Source organism: Callithrix jacchus, chromosome 22, assembly GCF_049354715.1.
Source record: "Callithrix jacchus isolate 240 chromosome 22, calJac240_pri, whole genome shotgun sequence".
NCBI lineage: Eukaryota > Metazoa > Chordata > Mammalia > Primates > Cebidae > Callithrix > Callithrix jacchus.
The window spans coordinates 12,079,158-12,096,365 of NC_133523.1; the positions used below are offsets into that span (position 1 = coordinate 12,079,158).

Below are 17,208 nucleotides of genomic sequence, written 5' to 3' on the forward strand. Positions count from 1 at the left end.
CTGCCTACAACTAGGGCACCATGGTGGCGCCCCATGATGACGCACAGCCTTTCAGAGGGCAGAGAATCCCAGGACGACTGGGAGAAGCGAAAGACACACAAAGGGAGTCACCAGGTCTACAACTACGGGGCCGTCAGGCACAGGGAGGGTCAGAATTCTCATGCACATTCATTTCCTGATTGTCTCTTTAGGGACTCCCCAAAGAGACAGCGGCTTGGGCGGCGCGTGTGGAGCAGTAGGGGAATGACATGTTCCGGCGAGGCTAGTCTACGGAAAGCAGCACAGCAAGAGGCTGGTGATGCGGCTGAGGCCCGTTGCTGTGTGAGGAGGTAGAAGGTGCGTGGGGGGGGGTCCCTTCTCCTTCTTCCTCCACGGCTGTCATGCAAAAGGCCAATCGAAGCTCTTCCTGGTGGCATGCTGATCTCTCTCGCGTCCCCAGAGCCCACACACCCTGTCCCTAGACCTTGAGAACATGTCCCCTGATCTGATGGGCGGCCCCCAGGCCGGGGGTTGGGGGAAAAGAGGCGAGTGGAGGCCTTGCGAGGAGACTTACGTGAAGGCAAAGGCTACCAGGGCCCCACTGACCACTATGAAGTCGAGAATATTCCAGAGGTCGCGGAAGTAGGCACCCTGATGCAGGACGAGCCCCAGGTCGATCATCTGTGGGGAAGAGAGGGTGCTCAGAAACCCCACCTAATCCCCACCCTGGGGTGTTGCCACCCACTCCCTAGCCTCTTGGGGAGAGGCAGGGAAGCCAGTGAGGTCGCCTCATCCTGCAGGGATGGGCGGTGGCCAGAGGACTCCCGGGAGGAGTAGGGAGCCCTGCTCCATGAGGGGCAGCCCCTCTGCCTGATGGAAGGCAGCTCTGGCTTGCTGACTCTTACATCCAAACCTTGGGGTCCTCTTTGATGCCTCTTTGTTCCAAATCCCTCACTGGCTCCATCTGCAAAGCTCACTGGCTCTGATTCCAGAACCTTCCAAGAATGTGTCCACATCTCACCTCTCCTTTGGTCACCAGCCTGATCCCGTCCCCGTCATCGTCCACGGGGACCAGTGTGATCACCTGCTCACAGGTCCTCTGCTTCCCACACATGTCAGAGAGCACCTGTGAACACCTGGGTCAAATCCCTCCTCTGCTCGGAACCCTCTATGGCTCTCACCTCACTTAAAGTCAAAGCCAAGGAGCCCTCCCTGTGACCCCCTGCACAAGGTGCTCCTCACCTCCCTGTTCTCATCTCTCTGCCCTTTGTTTTCCCTCTTCTCACACTCTGCGAAGCCACACCAGCCTCCTTGCTGAGCCTCAAACGCACCCGGCATTTCTAATCCTCTGGCAGACTCCTCCTCTAGAGGGGGAGACAGAGTCTCACTCTGTCACCCAGGCTGGAGTGCAACGGCATGATCTCGGCTCACTGCAGCCTCCACGTCGGCTCATTACAGCCTTGGGTTCAAGCAGGTGTCCTACCTCAGCCTCCCGAGTAGCTGGGACTACAGGCATGAGCCACCACGCCCGGCTAGTTTTTGTATTTTTAGCAGAGACAGGGTTTCACCATGTTAACCAGACTGGTCTTGAACTCCTGACCTCAAATAATCTGCCCACCTCGGCCTCCCCAAGTGTTGGGATTACAGGCACGAGTCACTCTGCCTGGCTTAAAAAAACAACCAAAACCAAAACCAAAACCAAAACCAAACCAAACCAAACCAGTACTGCATGCTCTTCCTTCTCATGCGCACTGACCTTGATCACCATCTCAAAGGTAAAGACGCCTGTAAAAACGTAGTCAAAATATCGCAGCACCTGTAGGGTTTAAAAGCAAGAGAGCAGTGGATTACTGGCCCGTTCCAGCAGAGCCCCGGTAAAACGAACGACTGGCCCCTGGGGAGCAGAGTCTGGACCGGGGTGGGGGGGATGGGGGGGTGGGGGACGACACAGCTGCCATATTGGTTGGGCAGGGCTGCGCTGCACAAGGGCCCCTCCCATCTCTCCTAGGGTGCAGATTTGTATGTAGTGAATGAAACTGTCCAGCAGATGGCAGCAAATCCTAACAGAAATCCCTGTAGGAGGCTGGTTCGCTAACCCATGGGAAAGATGTCTTTTAAAATTCGCCCCAAGCCGTACCGAGGATTAGAGGCGGCCCCAGAAAAGTTCAGGGTTGACTGTATCCCTCTTGGTGATGGATCTGATCCCTCGGTACCCTTGCTTTCTCGGGTGTCCGGGGCGAGAAATCATTGCTATGTTGTGTGTGTGTGTGTGTGTGTGCGCGCGTGTTTTTGAGACGAAGTCTCACTCTGTCTCCCAGGCTGGAATGTAATGGTGCCCTCTCAGGTCACTGCAACCTCTGCCTCCTGGGTTCAAGTGATTCTTCTGCCTCAGCCTCCCGAGTAGCTGGGGTTACAGGAACACGGCGCCACGACTGGCTGACGTCTGCATTTTTAGTAGAAACGGGGTTCCACCATGTTGGTCTGGCTGGTCTTGAACACCTGACCTAGTGATCCGCCTGCCTCAGCCTCCCAAAGTGCTGGGATTACAGGTGTGAGCCACCACACCCAGTGCTACGTGGTTTCTTAAACACGGAGGCCAACCCGTTGCCACCACATCTCTTCCTGCCTCATGGCCAGGCCCCTGCCACGGTAGGTTCATTCTTCCCGTCCCCCTCTCCAGGCCTGATGTTTCTGCCTGGACAAGCAACGTTCTCTGGCCCAGCCCCTCTCCAGGACACACCACAGCACAAGTCTGGGGTCACCCGGGCATAAAGATGTGTGTGTTGCCCGGTGTCTGGCTGGTTGTAGGTACAGGGGTTGGACACTGGCCAGGTGTGGTGGCTCAAGCCTGTGACCCCAGCACTTTGGGAGGCCAAAATAGGCAGATCACTTGAGGTCAGGAGTTCGAGACCAGCCTGACCAACATGGCAAAACCCCATCTCTACTAAAAATATGCTTGGCATGTTGAAAATTAGCTTGGCATGGTGGCGTGTGCCTGTAATTCCAGCTACTCGGAAGACAGAGGCATGAGACTCACTTGAATCTGGGAGGTTGAGGTTGCAGTGAGCTGAGATCACACCACTGCACTTCAATCTAGGAGACACAGACTCCGTCTAAAACTAAAAAAGAAAAAAAAAAAAAGGACAGGCGTGGTGGCTCATGCTTGCAATCCCAGCACTTTGGGAGGCAGAGACGGGCGGATCACTTGAGGTCAGGAGTTCGAGACCAGCCTGACCAATAATGATGAAACTCCGTCTCTATTAAAAATGCAAACATTAGCTGGGCATGACAGTGTGTGCCTGTAATCCCAGCTATTCGGGAGGCCCAGGCAGGAGAATGGCTTGAACCCAGGAGACAGAAGTTTGTGGTGAGCTGAGATTGTGCCATTGCCCCTCAGCCTGGGCAGCAAGAGCAAAACTCCGTCTGGGGTGGGGGTGGGGGTGGGGGTAATTGGATCCACCTGGAAGCAGCAAGGGCTGAGCATTACTGAACATGGCCACCAGAGGGCGCTGTGAACACTCCAGGCAGGCAAGTCTTGCTTCTGCTTACAACTCTCCATGGCTCCCACCTCACTCAGGGATCAAAGCCAAATTCCTCCCCGAGGCCCTCAAGGCCCTGCACGATCTGACCAGTCATGTCCCTGACCTCACTTCCTCTCACTCTCCCCCTTGCTGACTTCCTCTTGTGGCCTGAGATGCTCCCACCTCAGGGCCTTTGCACGGGCTGTTCTGTCTCTCCGGAATGCTTTCCCCACATCCCATCTGATTCCTCTTTCTCCTCCTTTATGACTTAGCTCAAATGACATGCTCCCAGTGAGGACTTCCCTGTCTGACTGTTTAAATTCCATCACCTGGGCCGGGCGTGGTGGCTCACGCCTGTAATCTCAGCACTTTGGGAGGCCCATACAGGAGGATCATGAGGTCAGGAGTTCGAGACCAGCCTGACCACCACGGTGAAACTCCATCTCTACTAAAAATACAAAAAATTAGCTGGGCATGGTGGCGCGTGCCTGTAATCCCAGCTACTCAGGAGGCTGAGGCAGGAGAATTGCTTGAATCCCGGAGGTGGAGGCTGCAGTAAGCCGAGATCGCGCCATTGCACTCCAGCCTGGGTGACAGAGCGAGACTCTGTCTCAAAAACAAACAAAGCCAAAATCCCATCTCTTGATGCTTGAGATCCCCCTTTTGAAGCCTCTTTCCCTCTGCTTGCCGCACCCCCAGTCACTTATCCCTCCCCAAACAACTATGTGTTATAGTCACTGACAATCTCATTCTCCATCTCCCCCACCCAAATGTCAGCCCCACAGGACAGGGGTGTCTGTCTGTCACCATGGCATCTCCAGCTTAGAATACAGGTCAGGCATGTAGTAGGTGATCAAGAAATGTTTGTTGAATGAATGCATGAGCAGCTGGGGCTGTGCTGAGTCCTGCAGGAGCTGGGCTCTGTGATCCGTGTGGCTGTAACATCTATTTCTGTTAGGTGTGGTGCTTGAAGAGGCACCAGAGTGCCTGGGGTCGGGGTGGGGTGACTTCCAGGAGGGAGGAGCTGGTTCAAGGGGATTGGCTTGAAGGACCTGGGTAGGCAGAGGGGATGGTGCTGGGGGGTATGTCAGGTGCACCAGGCAGTGGCATAGCCGGGTTAAAGGCCTGGTGCTTTGTGGGCTCTGGGAGTGCAGGGACTGTCTTATACCCTGTCAATCCTCCGTGGCTAGCTCAGTACCTGGCACATAGTCGTTGCTTATTAAATACTTACTAAAGGAATGAAAGAAAGGCAAGGAGAGGGAGAGTGAGGAAAGGGCAGGCCAGGGGGTCAGGTGACTCTAATTCTGGAGCACGTAATAAGGTGTACAAGAGGAAATCAAAAGACCAATAAATTCAGTTCAAGTACTCCTAATATTTAGATCTTTTTGACCTATTTCAAGTGCTTGATCTCATTCATTACAGGGAAATGTCAAGCAAGACCCCAGTGAGATCTCACTCCACACCCAGCAGAGGAGCCAAAGGAAACAGATGAGAACACCAAGTATTGACGAGGATGGGGAAGAACAGGAGTTCCCACGTGCTACTTGGTGCAAGGATCACTGCCTTTATTTTTGTTTTTTGAGACGGAGTCTCGCTCTGTTGTCCAGGCTGGAGTGCAGTTGTGCGATCTCGGCTCACTGCAACCTTTGCCATCTGGGTTCAAGTGATTCTCCTGCCTCAGCCTCCCGAGTAGCTGGGATTACGGGCACATGCCACTACACCTAGTTATTTTTTTTGTATTTTTAGTAGAGACAGGGTTTCACCATGTTGGCCAAGCTGGTCTTGAATTCCCGACCTCAGGGGATTCACCTGCCTCAGCCCCCCAAAGTGCTGAGATTACAGGTGTGAGCTACAGTGCTCCGCCACTGTGTTTTCCTGATTGATTGATTGATTGTTTTGAGACAGGTTCTTGCTCTGTTGCCCCAGGCTGGAGTGCAGCCGCACGACTTCAGTTCACTGCAACCTCCACCTCCTGGTTTCAAATGATTCTCATGCCTCAGCCTTCCAAGTAGCTGAGATTACAGGTGCGCACCACCACGCATGGCTCATTTTTGTATTTTTGGTAGCGACAGGGTTTCACCATGTTGGCCAGGCTGGTCTGAAACTCCTGACCTCAGGGGATCCACCTGCATCCACCTCCCAAAGGGTCCCTGTGCTTACTGTCCAGTAAACACGCCAGCTGCATTTACTGAGGCTGACCACTTGCAAATTCTAGACTCTAGAGACTTTGCTTTTGGTTTATACCCTGGAAGAATTCGTATTTATTTATTTATTTATTGAGATAGGGTCTTACTGTGTCACCCAGGTTGGAGGGCAGTGGCATGAACACGGATCATTACAGCCTCAACCTTCCAGACTCAAGTGATCCTCCCACCTCAGCCTTCCGAGTGGCTGGGACCACAGGTGGGCACCACTATGCCTGGTTAATTAAAAAAAAAATTTTTTTTTTTTTGGTAGAGATGGGGGGCGGTCTCACTATGTTGCCCAGGCTGGTCTCGAACTCCTGGCCTCAAGCAATCCTCCCACTTTGGCCTCTCAAAGTGCTGGGATTATAGGTGTAAACCGCTGCATCTGGCCTCCTGGAGAACTTCTTGTCCAGGTGACTCAGGAAACATGTTGAGGGTGGGGCCTGGGGACAGTGTTCAAACTCAGAAACACCCAAACATCCATCAACAGGAGGGTGGGTGACACATCATGCTACACAGGAAATCTGAAAACAGCATCATAAAGAGTGCCCATCGGCCGGGTGTGGTGGCTCATGCCTGTAATCCCAGCACTTTGGGAGGCCAAGGCGGGCGGATCACTTGAGGTTAGGAGTTTGAGACCAGCCTGGCCAACATGGAGAAACCCCGTCTCTACCACAACTACAAAAATTAGCTGGGCGTGATGGTGCGTGCCTGTAATCCCAGCTACTCGGGAGGCTGAGGCAGGAGAATCGCTTAAACCCAGGAGGTGAAGGTTGCGGTGAGGCGAGATCGTGCCACTGTGCTCCAGCCTGGGTGACAGACTGAGACTCCGTCTCAAAAAAAAAAAAGAAAGAAAGAACAGCCATCAATACTCCAACAGCGATACTGCAGTCATTTAGTGTGAATACAATGCTGGGTGACAGAGGAAAGCATAGAAGTGTCTCAATTTATTGAATATTGCAGAAGAGCAAAAATAAATTCTAGTTTTTACGAAATGGCCAGTGTGTTGGCTCACGCCTGTGATTCTAGAGCTCCAGGAGGCTGAGGAGGGAGGATTGTTTGAGGTAAAGAATTTGAGACTGGCCTGGCAGCATAGTGAGGCCCTGTTTCTACAAGAATTAAACAAATTACCTGGGTATGGTGGTGCATGCCTGTGGTCCTAGCTACTTGGGGGGCTGAGGTGGGAGGATCGCCTGAGCCGGGGAGGTTGAGGCTGCAGTGAGCCAAGACCACATTACTGCACCCCCACCTGGTGGACAGAGAGAGACACTGTCTCTTAAAAAAAAAAAAAAAAAAAAAAAAAGCTGGATACAGTGGCTCACGCCTGTAATCTCAGCACTTTGGGAAGCCGAGGCAGGCAGATCACCTGAGGTCGGGAGTTCGGGACCAGCCTGACCAACATGGAGAAACCCTGTCTCTACTAAAAATACAAAATTAGCCAGGTGTGGTGGCCCATGCCTGTAATCCCAGCTACTCGGGAGGCTGAGGCAGAAGAATTGCTAGAACCCGGGAGGCGGAGGTTGCAGTGAGCTGAGATTGTCCCACTGCGCTCCAGCCTGGGCGACAGAGTGAAACTCTGTCTCAAAAAAAAAAAAAAAGCCCGTGCAGGTGGGAAAAAGAGAGAAGCCGAGAAATGCTCATTCCAGAAGCTGGGGTCGTGGCTACCTCTAAGACGGGGTTTCTCAAGCTGGGCTCTGTGGGCAGCTGGAGTTGGATCATTTTCCAGCGTGGGGGCCGCCCTGGGCATCGCAGGGTACTGAGCAGCACCCCTGGCCTCCACCCACCAGATGCCAGGAGCACCTCCCCCCTCCTGTCGTGACAACCAAAAATGTCTCTGGAGTGTCCCCGGCAGCTCTAGAGGGAAGGCGGGTGGTGGGGGTGGGGGCGGGATCGAGGAGGCACATGCCGTGTGGGGCGTTTTTGTTCTATTTCTTGCCCTGGATGGTGGTTATGTGGTGTGAACGTTATGGGGCCACCGTGTTCCTGTAGAGAAGTTTTGACTGTGAGATGGACGAGGGAGGGGGGCGGGAGCTGAACACTCTTTGCAGACGCTCCCTGGGGGCTGGTCTGAGTGCCGCCTGGATCTTCAAAGCTGTGCCCTCCCTGTCAGAGGCAACACCTTCTCCAGCCTCCTGGAGACAGCAGGGGGCTTGTGGACCCCTCCTGGGACACCCCCTTCCCCGGCCAGGCTTGGCTCCTGGAGGCCTCTGGGGGAAACCAGGCTGCGCGAGGCAACTGGGCCGGCTGGGGCTGGGAGGACTCCGGGCACCGGAAGCTGCGTTCTAATTATTTCCTTCCATGTCCCGCAGCGGGTCCCCAGGGGGCCCTGCCAGGCCTGGGAAGGAAGGGAAAGTGCATGGTAAGCTGTGGGCGGGCTTGAGGGATGAGGCTCGACAGCCTTGCCCGGGTCTTAACCTACTTAGCCAGGGCAGCAGAGGCTCAGACCAGCAGAAAACACACTTCTTTGGCTCTGGGCTGGGAGGGAAGGGATGGGGGAGGGAGCTGGGGAGGGAAGTGGAGCCACCAGTCCAGCCTCTACCAGGCGCTGGGGTCAAGCCTCTCTCTGCTTGCAGCCCATGGGTGAGGCACGCTTTTGTCTATTGGTGCCTTGGTTTCCCCATCTCAACCACAAGCATGTGCTCATTCCTGCTTGTTGGGACTCAAAGAGGCTACGCACACCCATCCCTGACATACAGTAGGTGATTAGTAAATGCAGACAGTTGGGGGAAGCAGTGGGAGCTTTGGGGGATGCAGAGTTGGAATCCTGCTGTGTGACCCTGGACAGGACACCCACCACTCCCTCATTCCTCAGAGTCTCAGTTTCCCCATCTGTCAAATGGGGATGCCTGTGGGGGGCGGGCTGGGGGCATTGTGAGGATTAAATGAGATACTGCATACCAAGTGCCTGAGTTTCTTCCTGGGACACAAGCGCTCAATTAACAGAGGTTGTCAAAAGACCCTCCAACCCGGAAGGGCTTGCTTTCCAAAAAGCTGAAAGCTTAGGCTGTGTTTCTTTTTCTTTTTCTTTTTTTTTTTTTGAGACGGAGTTCTGCTCTTGTTACCCAGGCTGGAGTGCAATGGCGCGATCTCGGCTCACCGCAACCTCCGCCTCCTGGGTTCAGGCAATTCTCCTGCCTCAGCCTCCCGAGTAGCTGGGATTACAGGCACGTGCCACCATGCCCAGCTAATTTTTTGTATTTTTAGTAGAGACGGGGTTTCACCACGTTGACCAGGATGGTCTCGATCTGTTGACCTCGTGATGCACCCGCCTCGGCCCCCCACAGTGCTGGGATTGCAGGCGTGATGCACCCGCCTCGGCCCCCCACAGTGCTGGGATTGCAGGCGTGATGCACCCGCCTCGGCCCCCCACAGTGCTGGGATTGCAGGCGTGATGCACCCGCCTCGGCCCCCCACAGTGCTGGGATTGCAGGCGTGATGCACCCGCCTCGGACCCCCCAGTGCTGGGATTGCAGGCGTGATGCACCCGCCTCGGACCCCCCAGTGCTGGGATTGCAGGCGTGATGCACCCGCCTCGGTCCCCCACAGTGCTGGGATTGCAGGCGTGATGCACCCGCCTCGGACCCCCCAGTGCTGGGATTGCAGGCGTGATGCACCCGCCTCGGCCCCCCACAGTGCTGGGATTGCAGGCGTGATGCACCCGCCTCGGCCCCCCACAGTGCTGGGATTGCAGGCGTGATGCACCCGCCTCGGCCCCCCACAGTGCTGGGATTGCAGGCGTGATGCACCCGCCTCGGACCCCCCAGTGCTGGGATTGCAGGCGTGATGCACCCGCCTCGGACCCCCCAGTGCTGGGATTGCAGGCGTGATGCACCCGCCTCGGTCCCCCACAGTGCTGGGATTGCAGGCGTGATGCACCCGCCTCGGCCCCCCACAGTGCTGGGATTGCAGGCGTGAGCACCGCGCCCGGCCGCTTAGGCTGTGTTTCTGAACCAAATAGCTGCTTCTGTCCCTGCTTCACATCCAAAGGGAAACGCCTACTTGGTTAGACCTGGCGTTAGGCCTGGCTGCGGAGGTGACCACCTGGGCACCGCCCCTGCCCCAGTAACCCCGTATTCCGTCCAGAGAATGTGCGACATCCGTATCCTGTAACTCTCATGCCTCCTTTAGAGAATCCAGCAGTTTTCGGCACCAGTCGCTCCGGGCTACCTCCTCCCTTCCCGGCTCACAGAGCCACCGCCGCAAGGAATGTCTTGTTCCCACGAGCACCCCGAAAGCATCAGAGCATCCCTTCTCAACCAGCAGCCATAAGGGCTACGCCTAGGGGCGCCCCCAACATCCCACCCTACCTAGGAGCATTTTGGATGCAGGAGAAAGTGGCCTGAGGCAGAGGAGCCGGGCTGGGAAGGGGCGCGCTCTGCAGGACTCACGTTGTTCCGAGGCGCGTTGGGCTGCACAGGGTCCTCGGCGGCCAGGGCGATGCTGCTCATGGCAATGACCATGAGGATGCACATCTCAAAGTAGCGCAGGTTCAGGATGTAATGGCACAGGCGGCGAAGGCTGTTGGAGACACAGGCATGTGCAGAGGTCCACTCAGACCACAGGCTCACACATCCTTTGCTTCTATAATCTCAGGTTACCTACCACTGCCTGAGAGCTCCAACCCCGAAGGCCTCGTACACAACAAACTATTAAGCTCTTCCAGGTGGGGGCCCTGTCTGGGTCCCGGAACCCCAAGAAGGCAGAGGAGAACCTTGGGGAGAGAAGACATTCACGTCCTATTTAGCAAAGTTCCTATCACTCCCAAAAATCCCTCTTGAAATATCTTGATTCCCAAGCTGGGTTGAAGAAATACGGTCCGGAATTCTATAGGAGATAAAAAGGCTTTTCGATATAAAATGTCCAAGGGTCATTTTATATCTAATTCTATATGTTAAGTAGATTTCTTTCTTTATTTAAAAATTAGCTGTGTGACCTTGGGCAAGTTACTTGTCCTCTCTGTGCCTTGGTGCCTTCATATGTAAAATGGCCATGATACTAGTGTTTACTTCACAAAACTGTGAGACCCAAAAGAGCGAATTTACACCTGGCTCATGACAGAGGCTCCAAAAAGTTAGTTATTGAAATTAAGAATTGCAGGCCTTATCAGAGCCTTGAATGTGCCAATGGGATGTGCCAGTTAACCTCTTAAGTGGAGCCAGTAGTAAATAGGTCGTAAGGTTGTATGAATGGCAGCAGAGCTCAGTAGTTAAGAACAAGGATGCTAGGGCCAGTGTCTGGGCTCAAACTGCAGTTTTCCCACTGGTTTGCTGTGTGACCTTGGGTGGGTGAATTCACCTCTCTGGACCTCAGTTTTTTCATCAGTCAAACGGAGCTAAGCATGGTAATGATGCCAGATAAATTAAAAATAATTTTTTTAGGCACTCAGAACAGTGCCTGGCACCGAGTAAACACCACATGAGGGTTTCTTTAGTAAAATAGGTAAGTCAACCAAATAAAAAAGTAATTTAAAATTATTTTTATTTATTACTACCCAGGGTGAGTTGCCAAGAGGCAGGTTATAGAAAGCTGCTGCCCCCCCATCTCGTCTGCCGTGATTCTTCATTGTCAAGAAGCATTTTGAGGGGTCAGGCTTTCCAGACATATCCTTGGGAGCCATTCAATTCTAAGACAACCTCTGAGCTACTGTGACATTCATGGGAAACATTTCTCCCTAAATAATCTATCCATTTCAAAGACGGCCAGGACAGAAAGTCAGGAAACTCAAAGACCATCCGCTCAGAATCTAAACCATTACAGAGCCGGGATTAGGAACAGAGTTCAGGTCTCAGGGCTGCCATGTGCTGCTGTTTAGGCTGTGTAGTGCACAAGTCAGCCATTTCTTTTCTTTTCTTTTTTTTTTTTAAGACGGGGTTTCACCGTGTTGGTTAGGCTGGTCTTGAACTCCCAAGCTCAGGTGATCTGCCTGCCTCGGCCTCCAAAGTGCTTGTATTACAGGCGTGAGCCACCGTGCCTGGCCTAATTCAGCCATTTCTAAGTGGGAGGGGTGTCTCTCTCTCTTTTTTTTTTTTTTTTTTTGAGATGGAGTCTTGCTCTGTTGCCAGGCTGGAGAGCACTGGCGTGATCTTGGCTCACTGCAACCTCCACCTCCCAGGTTCAAGCAATTCTCCCGCCTCAGCCTCCCGAGTAGCTGGGACTACAGGTATGTGCCACGACACCCAGCTAATTTTTGTATTTTTAGTAGAGATGGGGTTTTACCATATTGGTCAGGGTGGTCTCGAACTCTTGACCTCATGATCTGCCTGCCTTGGCCTCTCAAAGTACTGGGATTGCAGGCGTGAGCCACTGAGCCCGGCTGGGGGAGGGTGCCTCTTATATCACATACAACGTAGATTTGGGAATTTATGACAATGATTTTCCAGTGGATGGAGGGAAGGGGGTGTCTTCCAACAAAGTCAGTATATTGTGACAAATCATTTCATGTGACTTAAGGAAGGAGCATCCGTTTCCAACTTGTTCAGAGGTCCCCTTGGACTCACGGTGGCCAACGCTCACCCACTGCCCTGTCTCTGGCCTGACTTCCGCCACCCTGCTGGGAGCCCAGGCCCGCTGCCCTTGCTGGGGGCCGTACTCACGGGTTGGTTGTGGACAGGATGAACATGGAGCTGTACGGAGGCATCGGCTTAGGGCCGTCTTCCCCGCCGCCGTCTTCCTCCTCCTCCTTCTTCTCTTCCTCTTTTTTTGATGGTGGGTCTGGATTGGCGTTTTTGTTCACTGTGGGGACAAGAACCAACACAGGGCGCCCTCCACAATTTCCCACAAGTCTCTGGGAACTCCATGTACTCCCAGGGCAAGAAAGAAGTGGCTGACATTTATAAAGCGCCTGCTGTATACCGGGCACTTCACGACAACACTAAACCCTTGCATGGCCCTGGGGTTGGTATATTCGGATCCCCCATTTACAGATGAGGAAATGGAGGCACAGAGAAGTAAAGCAACTTGTCTAAGGTCACACAGTGGGAAGTGGCAGAGCTGGCATTTGGAACCCAGGCGGCCTGGCCCCCGAGGGCCTGCTCTCTACCACTCCATAGCCTTGAGTGCGTGGGGCCCTTGTGGGATCTTAACACAGACCTGCCCCTATCCTTCTTGGGAACACACTCTCACTTGGAGGCAGGTAGGGAGAGTGCCAAGAGACCCATTGAACAGATGGAAATACTCACACCTCCCATAAACTGCAGGGCTTGCACCCATTAGCACCCCTCTCTGGATTTGGCGGGGAGGAGCCACCAGCCTCTGGAGCTTCCATTCTGCAGCCCAGCCTGCTTATTTGCCCACAGGCAAGCTGAGCCTTTCTGAGCCTCAGTTCCTACATCTATAAAATGGCCCAGTGACAAGATCTTAGGAACTTAGGTCTCAGGACCATGGAAAGCCTTTATCCAGCAAACCCATGAAAACCTCTCACACATAACGGGCACTACAGGGACTTAAGACATAAACCACTCAGCAGTTCACCTTTTCTTTTATTTTTGAGACGGAGTCTCACTTTGTTGCTCAGGCTGGAGTGCAATGGCGTGATCTCAGCTCACTGCAACCTCCGTCTCCCAGGTTCAAGCAATTCTCCTGCATCGGCTTCCTGCGTCCCTGGGATTGCAGGCAGGCACCACCATGCCTGGCTAATTTTTGTATTTTTTTAGTAGAGATGGGGTTTCACCATGTTGGCCAGGCTGGTCTTGAATTCCTGACCTCAAGTGATCCTCCTGCCTTGGCCTCCCAAAGTGTTGGGATGCCAGGGACGAGCTGCCGCACCCGGCCAGCAGTTCATCTTCAAATTCCTCAGTGCTTCTCTGATCCTGATCTCACAGGGGCAAGAACTGCCTGTGCCTCGGGAGTCTAGGTCTGTGCCATTCCACAGGGTCATTACTGCCTCCGGGTGGCTAGTGGGCCCTTGAAATGTGGCAAGTCCAATTTAGGATGTGTTTACAATGAAAAAAGCACGCAGCAGGGCCGGTCACCTCAGCACTTGGCGAGGCTGCGGCGGGTAGATCACTGGGGCCAGAAGTTCGAGACCAGCCTGGGCATCACGGTGAAACCCGGTCTCTATTGCAAATACAAAAAATGAGCCAGGCCTGGCGGCATGTACCTGTAATCCCAGCTACTTGGGAGGCTGAGGCCTGAGAGTTGCTTGAACCCGGGAGGCGGAGGCTGCAGTGAGCCAATGATCACACCACTGCACTCCAGCCTGGGCGACAGAGCCGGACCGTCTCTAAAAAAAACCAAAAACCAAAAACCAAATAAAAAACACACCAGATGTTGAAGACTGAGTATAAGAGAATGTAAAATATCTTGTTAATAATTTTAAAAGTATTCATTATAGGCTGAAATAACATTTTGGATAAATAACATTTTGGGCTAAATGCAATGAACTATTAAAGTTCATTTCACCTGTTTCTTTTATATTTTTTCCTCCCTCCCTCCTTCCCTTTTTTTTTTTTTTTTTGGGATGTGATCTCCCTCTGCTGCCTGGGCTAGAGCGCCAGCAATCCTTGCCCACTGCTGCCTTGAACTCCTGAGCTCAAGTGGTCTTCCCACCTCTGCCTTCTAGTGGATAGGACTACAGGCACGCACCACCATGTCCGACTAATTTTTAAAATTTTTTTGTAGAGATGGGAATCTCTCTATGTTGTCCAGGCTGGCCTTGAACGTCTGGGCTTAGGTGATCCTCCTACCTTGGCCTCCCGTAGCGCTGGGATGATAGGGATGAGCCAGCACACCTTGCCCTTTTTTAATGTGGTGATAAGAAAGTTTAAACGGACGTATGCATGTGGCCTGTGTTATGCTTCTTTTGGATAGTGATAGGCCAACAGAATCAATTATCTGACCCCCCAAAGCTTCCATTAAAGAACCCCACTGTTCCTCAAATGGGGCGGCCTCCTGGCTCCCTGAAGGGAAGGGAGGACGCAGGAGATATCGCTAACCCGATTCAACACGCCCCTGTGCCAGGAGCAGCGCACAGATCTCACTGAACCCTCCACAGCCCTCTGGGGTAGGAAACTACACCTACGTCCATTTTCCAGGGGAGGAAACCGAGGCCGGAGAGATGGGGTCACAGTCCAGGGTCACTCAGCAGAGCCTCTGGCTGCAGGGGCACTGGGTCCCCTGCCCGGCAACGTGTGAGGGCGGAGGGTCTCACCTTGCACGACGGTGTGGTTGAGGGGGGGTGGGCAGGCCGGGGGGATGTCCACGGTGGTGTGGTCGGGTTTCCTGGCAGTCTTAGCTGAATTGGTCTGGGTGCCGCTGGGGTTGGTGACGATAAGGCTGTTCTCGGGGGTTTTGGGGGGGCCGGGATTGGACGGGTTCCCCGGGTTGTTGGGTGTCCGGCGGCTGGCGGCGTTCTGGGGGTTGGTGGCCATGGCAGGGCCGGCCGGTGTGGGGCCGGGGTCGGTGCTGTTTCCCATCTTGGCCGGGCTCTGGGGCAGGCCGGAGTGGCCGAGGCTGTCGTGGGGACCGGCCGACTCCGCTGTGGCCAGCTTGTTGTTCTTCATGTTGTCAATGTCCTCTGCCAGGGGTGGGTCTTGGCGGCCCAGGTCCTGCTGGATCGGCCGTGTGGTTGACAGGTTGGGGCCACACACAGGGACCCCAGAACCCTGGTTCTCTCTGAGGAAGGCAAGTGAATGAAAAAGAACCAACACCTGAGTTAGGAGAAAGGCAACGGTTCGGAACCCTAGCTGAGATTCCATCTTTCAAGAGTACCACTTGGCTGGGCGCAGTGGCTCGTGCCTGTAATCCCAGCACTTTCAGGGCCGCTTAAGGCCAGGAGTTCAAGACCTGCCTGGGCAACATCGGGAGACCTCGTTTCTACACAAAAAAATGCATAAATTTACAGGTGTGGTGGTGTGTGCCTGTAGCCCAAGCTACTTGGGAGGCTGAGGCAGGAGGACTGCCTGATCCCAGGAAGTTGAGGCTGCAGTGAGCCATGATCATCCCACTGCACTCCAGCCTGGGTGACACAGTGAGATTCTGTTACAAAGAAAAAACAAAAAGGAAAGGAAAGGGTACAATTTGGTCATGGAGAAGTCGTGTCCCAGATCCCTCCGGCACCCGGAATTGAGAGGGGCCTGTTCAATTCTTGCTGAGAGATCAAGACCTTCACGTGTCTGCGGACAGTTTTCCACAAATCTCCAACATCTTATTTCTTCTTCTTTCTTTTTTGAGATGGAGCCTCGCTCTGTTGTGCAGTGGCGCGATCTCGGTTCACTGCAACCTCCGCCTCCTGGGTTCAAGCCATTCTCCTGCCTCAGCCTCCCAAGTAGCTGAGATGATGGGCACCTGCCCCCATGACTGGCTAATTTTTTATATTTTTAGTAGAGATGGGGTTTCACTATGTTGGCCAGGCTGGTCTCGAACTCCCAACCTCAAGTCATCCACTGCCTAGGCCTCCCAAAGCACTGGGATTATAGGTATGAGTCACTGTGCCCAGGCTTTTTTTTTTTTTTTTTTTTTAGAGAGGGTCTCACTCTGTTGCCCAGGCTGGAGTGCAGTGGCAGGATCATAGCTCACTGCAGCCTTGAACTTCTGGGTCCAGTGATGCTCTTATCTCAGCCTCTGAGTAGCTGAGACTACAGGCTCATGCCACCACGAGTGGCTAATTTTAAAATTTTTTGTAGAGACTAGTGTCTCACTGTGTTGCCCAGGCTGGTCTTGAACTCCTGGGTGCAAGTGATTCTTCCTCCTCAGCCTCCTAAAGTGTTGTGGTTACAAGCATTAAGCCACAATGCCCAGCCTGTTTTGAACCTTCTTATTCATAGCTGAGTTTTCCCTGCCTAGTGCAGGTCCTCTCACACAGTCGATGCTGGGTAACTTACTGTCACATGATAAACAAATACCCCATTTTCTTTTCTTTCCTTTTTTTTCTGAGACAGTCTCACTCTGTCTCCCAGGTTGGAGTGCAGTGGGAGGATCTCGGCTCACTGCAACCTCTGCCTCCCGTGTTCGGGTGATTCTCATGCCTCAGCCTCCCGAATGGCTGGGATTACAGGTGCGGACCACCACGTCCAGCTAGTTTTTCTATTTTCAATAGAGGCGAGGTTTTGCCATGTTGCCCGGGCTGATCTTGAACTCCTGGCCTCAAGTGACTCACTCACCTCAGCCTCCCAAAGTGCCAGAATTATAGGCATTAGCCACCGTGCCTGGCCAGAACGCCCCATTATCCAGATGAGGATAGTGAGGCCCCAGGAGAGATCCCAGAGCTTCAGACCTCCCATCAACCCCTGCCTCTCCAAGCCATGGACACCTAGGCCCTGCCTCCTGCCATCTGCACGTGGACAGAGACTCACTTAGTAAGTAGCCCATCTGATGCCTTCCTGACTACTGACCCCTGGAAAACACAGCCCTGGCTTCCCACAGTCTACCTGAAAATAATAAATAGACAAACAGACAGACAGATAGATAGATAGGTAGGTATATACACAGACAGACAGATAGATAGGTAGGTATATACACAGACAGATAGATAGATAGATAGGTATATACACAGACAGACAGACAGATAGATAGATAGGTATATA

At 53.5% G+C, this 17,208-nt stretch overlaps 1 protein-coding gene across 21 annotated transcripts in view; it reads right to left on the minus strand.

The window, feature by feature from the left end:
* CACNA1A (calcium voltage-gated channel subunit alpha1 A) overlaps positions 1-17,208 on the minus strand; it is a 424,329-nt gene that overhangs the window by 64,283 nt on the left and 342,838 nt on the right. For all 21 annotated transcript variants that reach the window (XM_078360721.1, XM_078360718.1, XM_078360717.1 and 18 more), the window contains 5 exons: positions 14,835-15,298; positions 12,280-12,418; positions 10,075-10,204; positions 1,736-1,795; positions 554-660 (listed from right to left, as the gene is read on the minus strand). In XM_078360721.1, the coding sequence (XP_078216847.1) occupies positions 554-660; positions 1,736-1,795; positions 10,075-10,204; positions 12,280-12,418; positions 14,835-15,298 (900 nt within the window). The remainder of the gene's footprint in view (positions 1-553; positions 661-1,735; positions 1,796-10,074; positions 10,205-12,279; positions 12,419-14,834; positions 15,299-17,208) is intronic.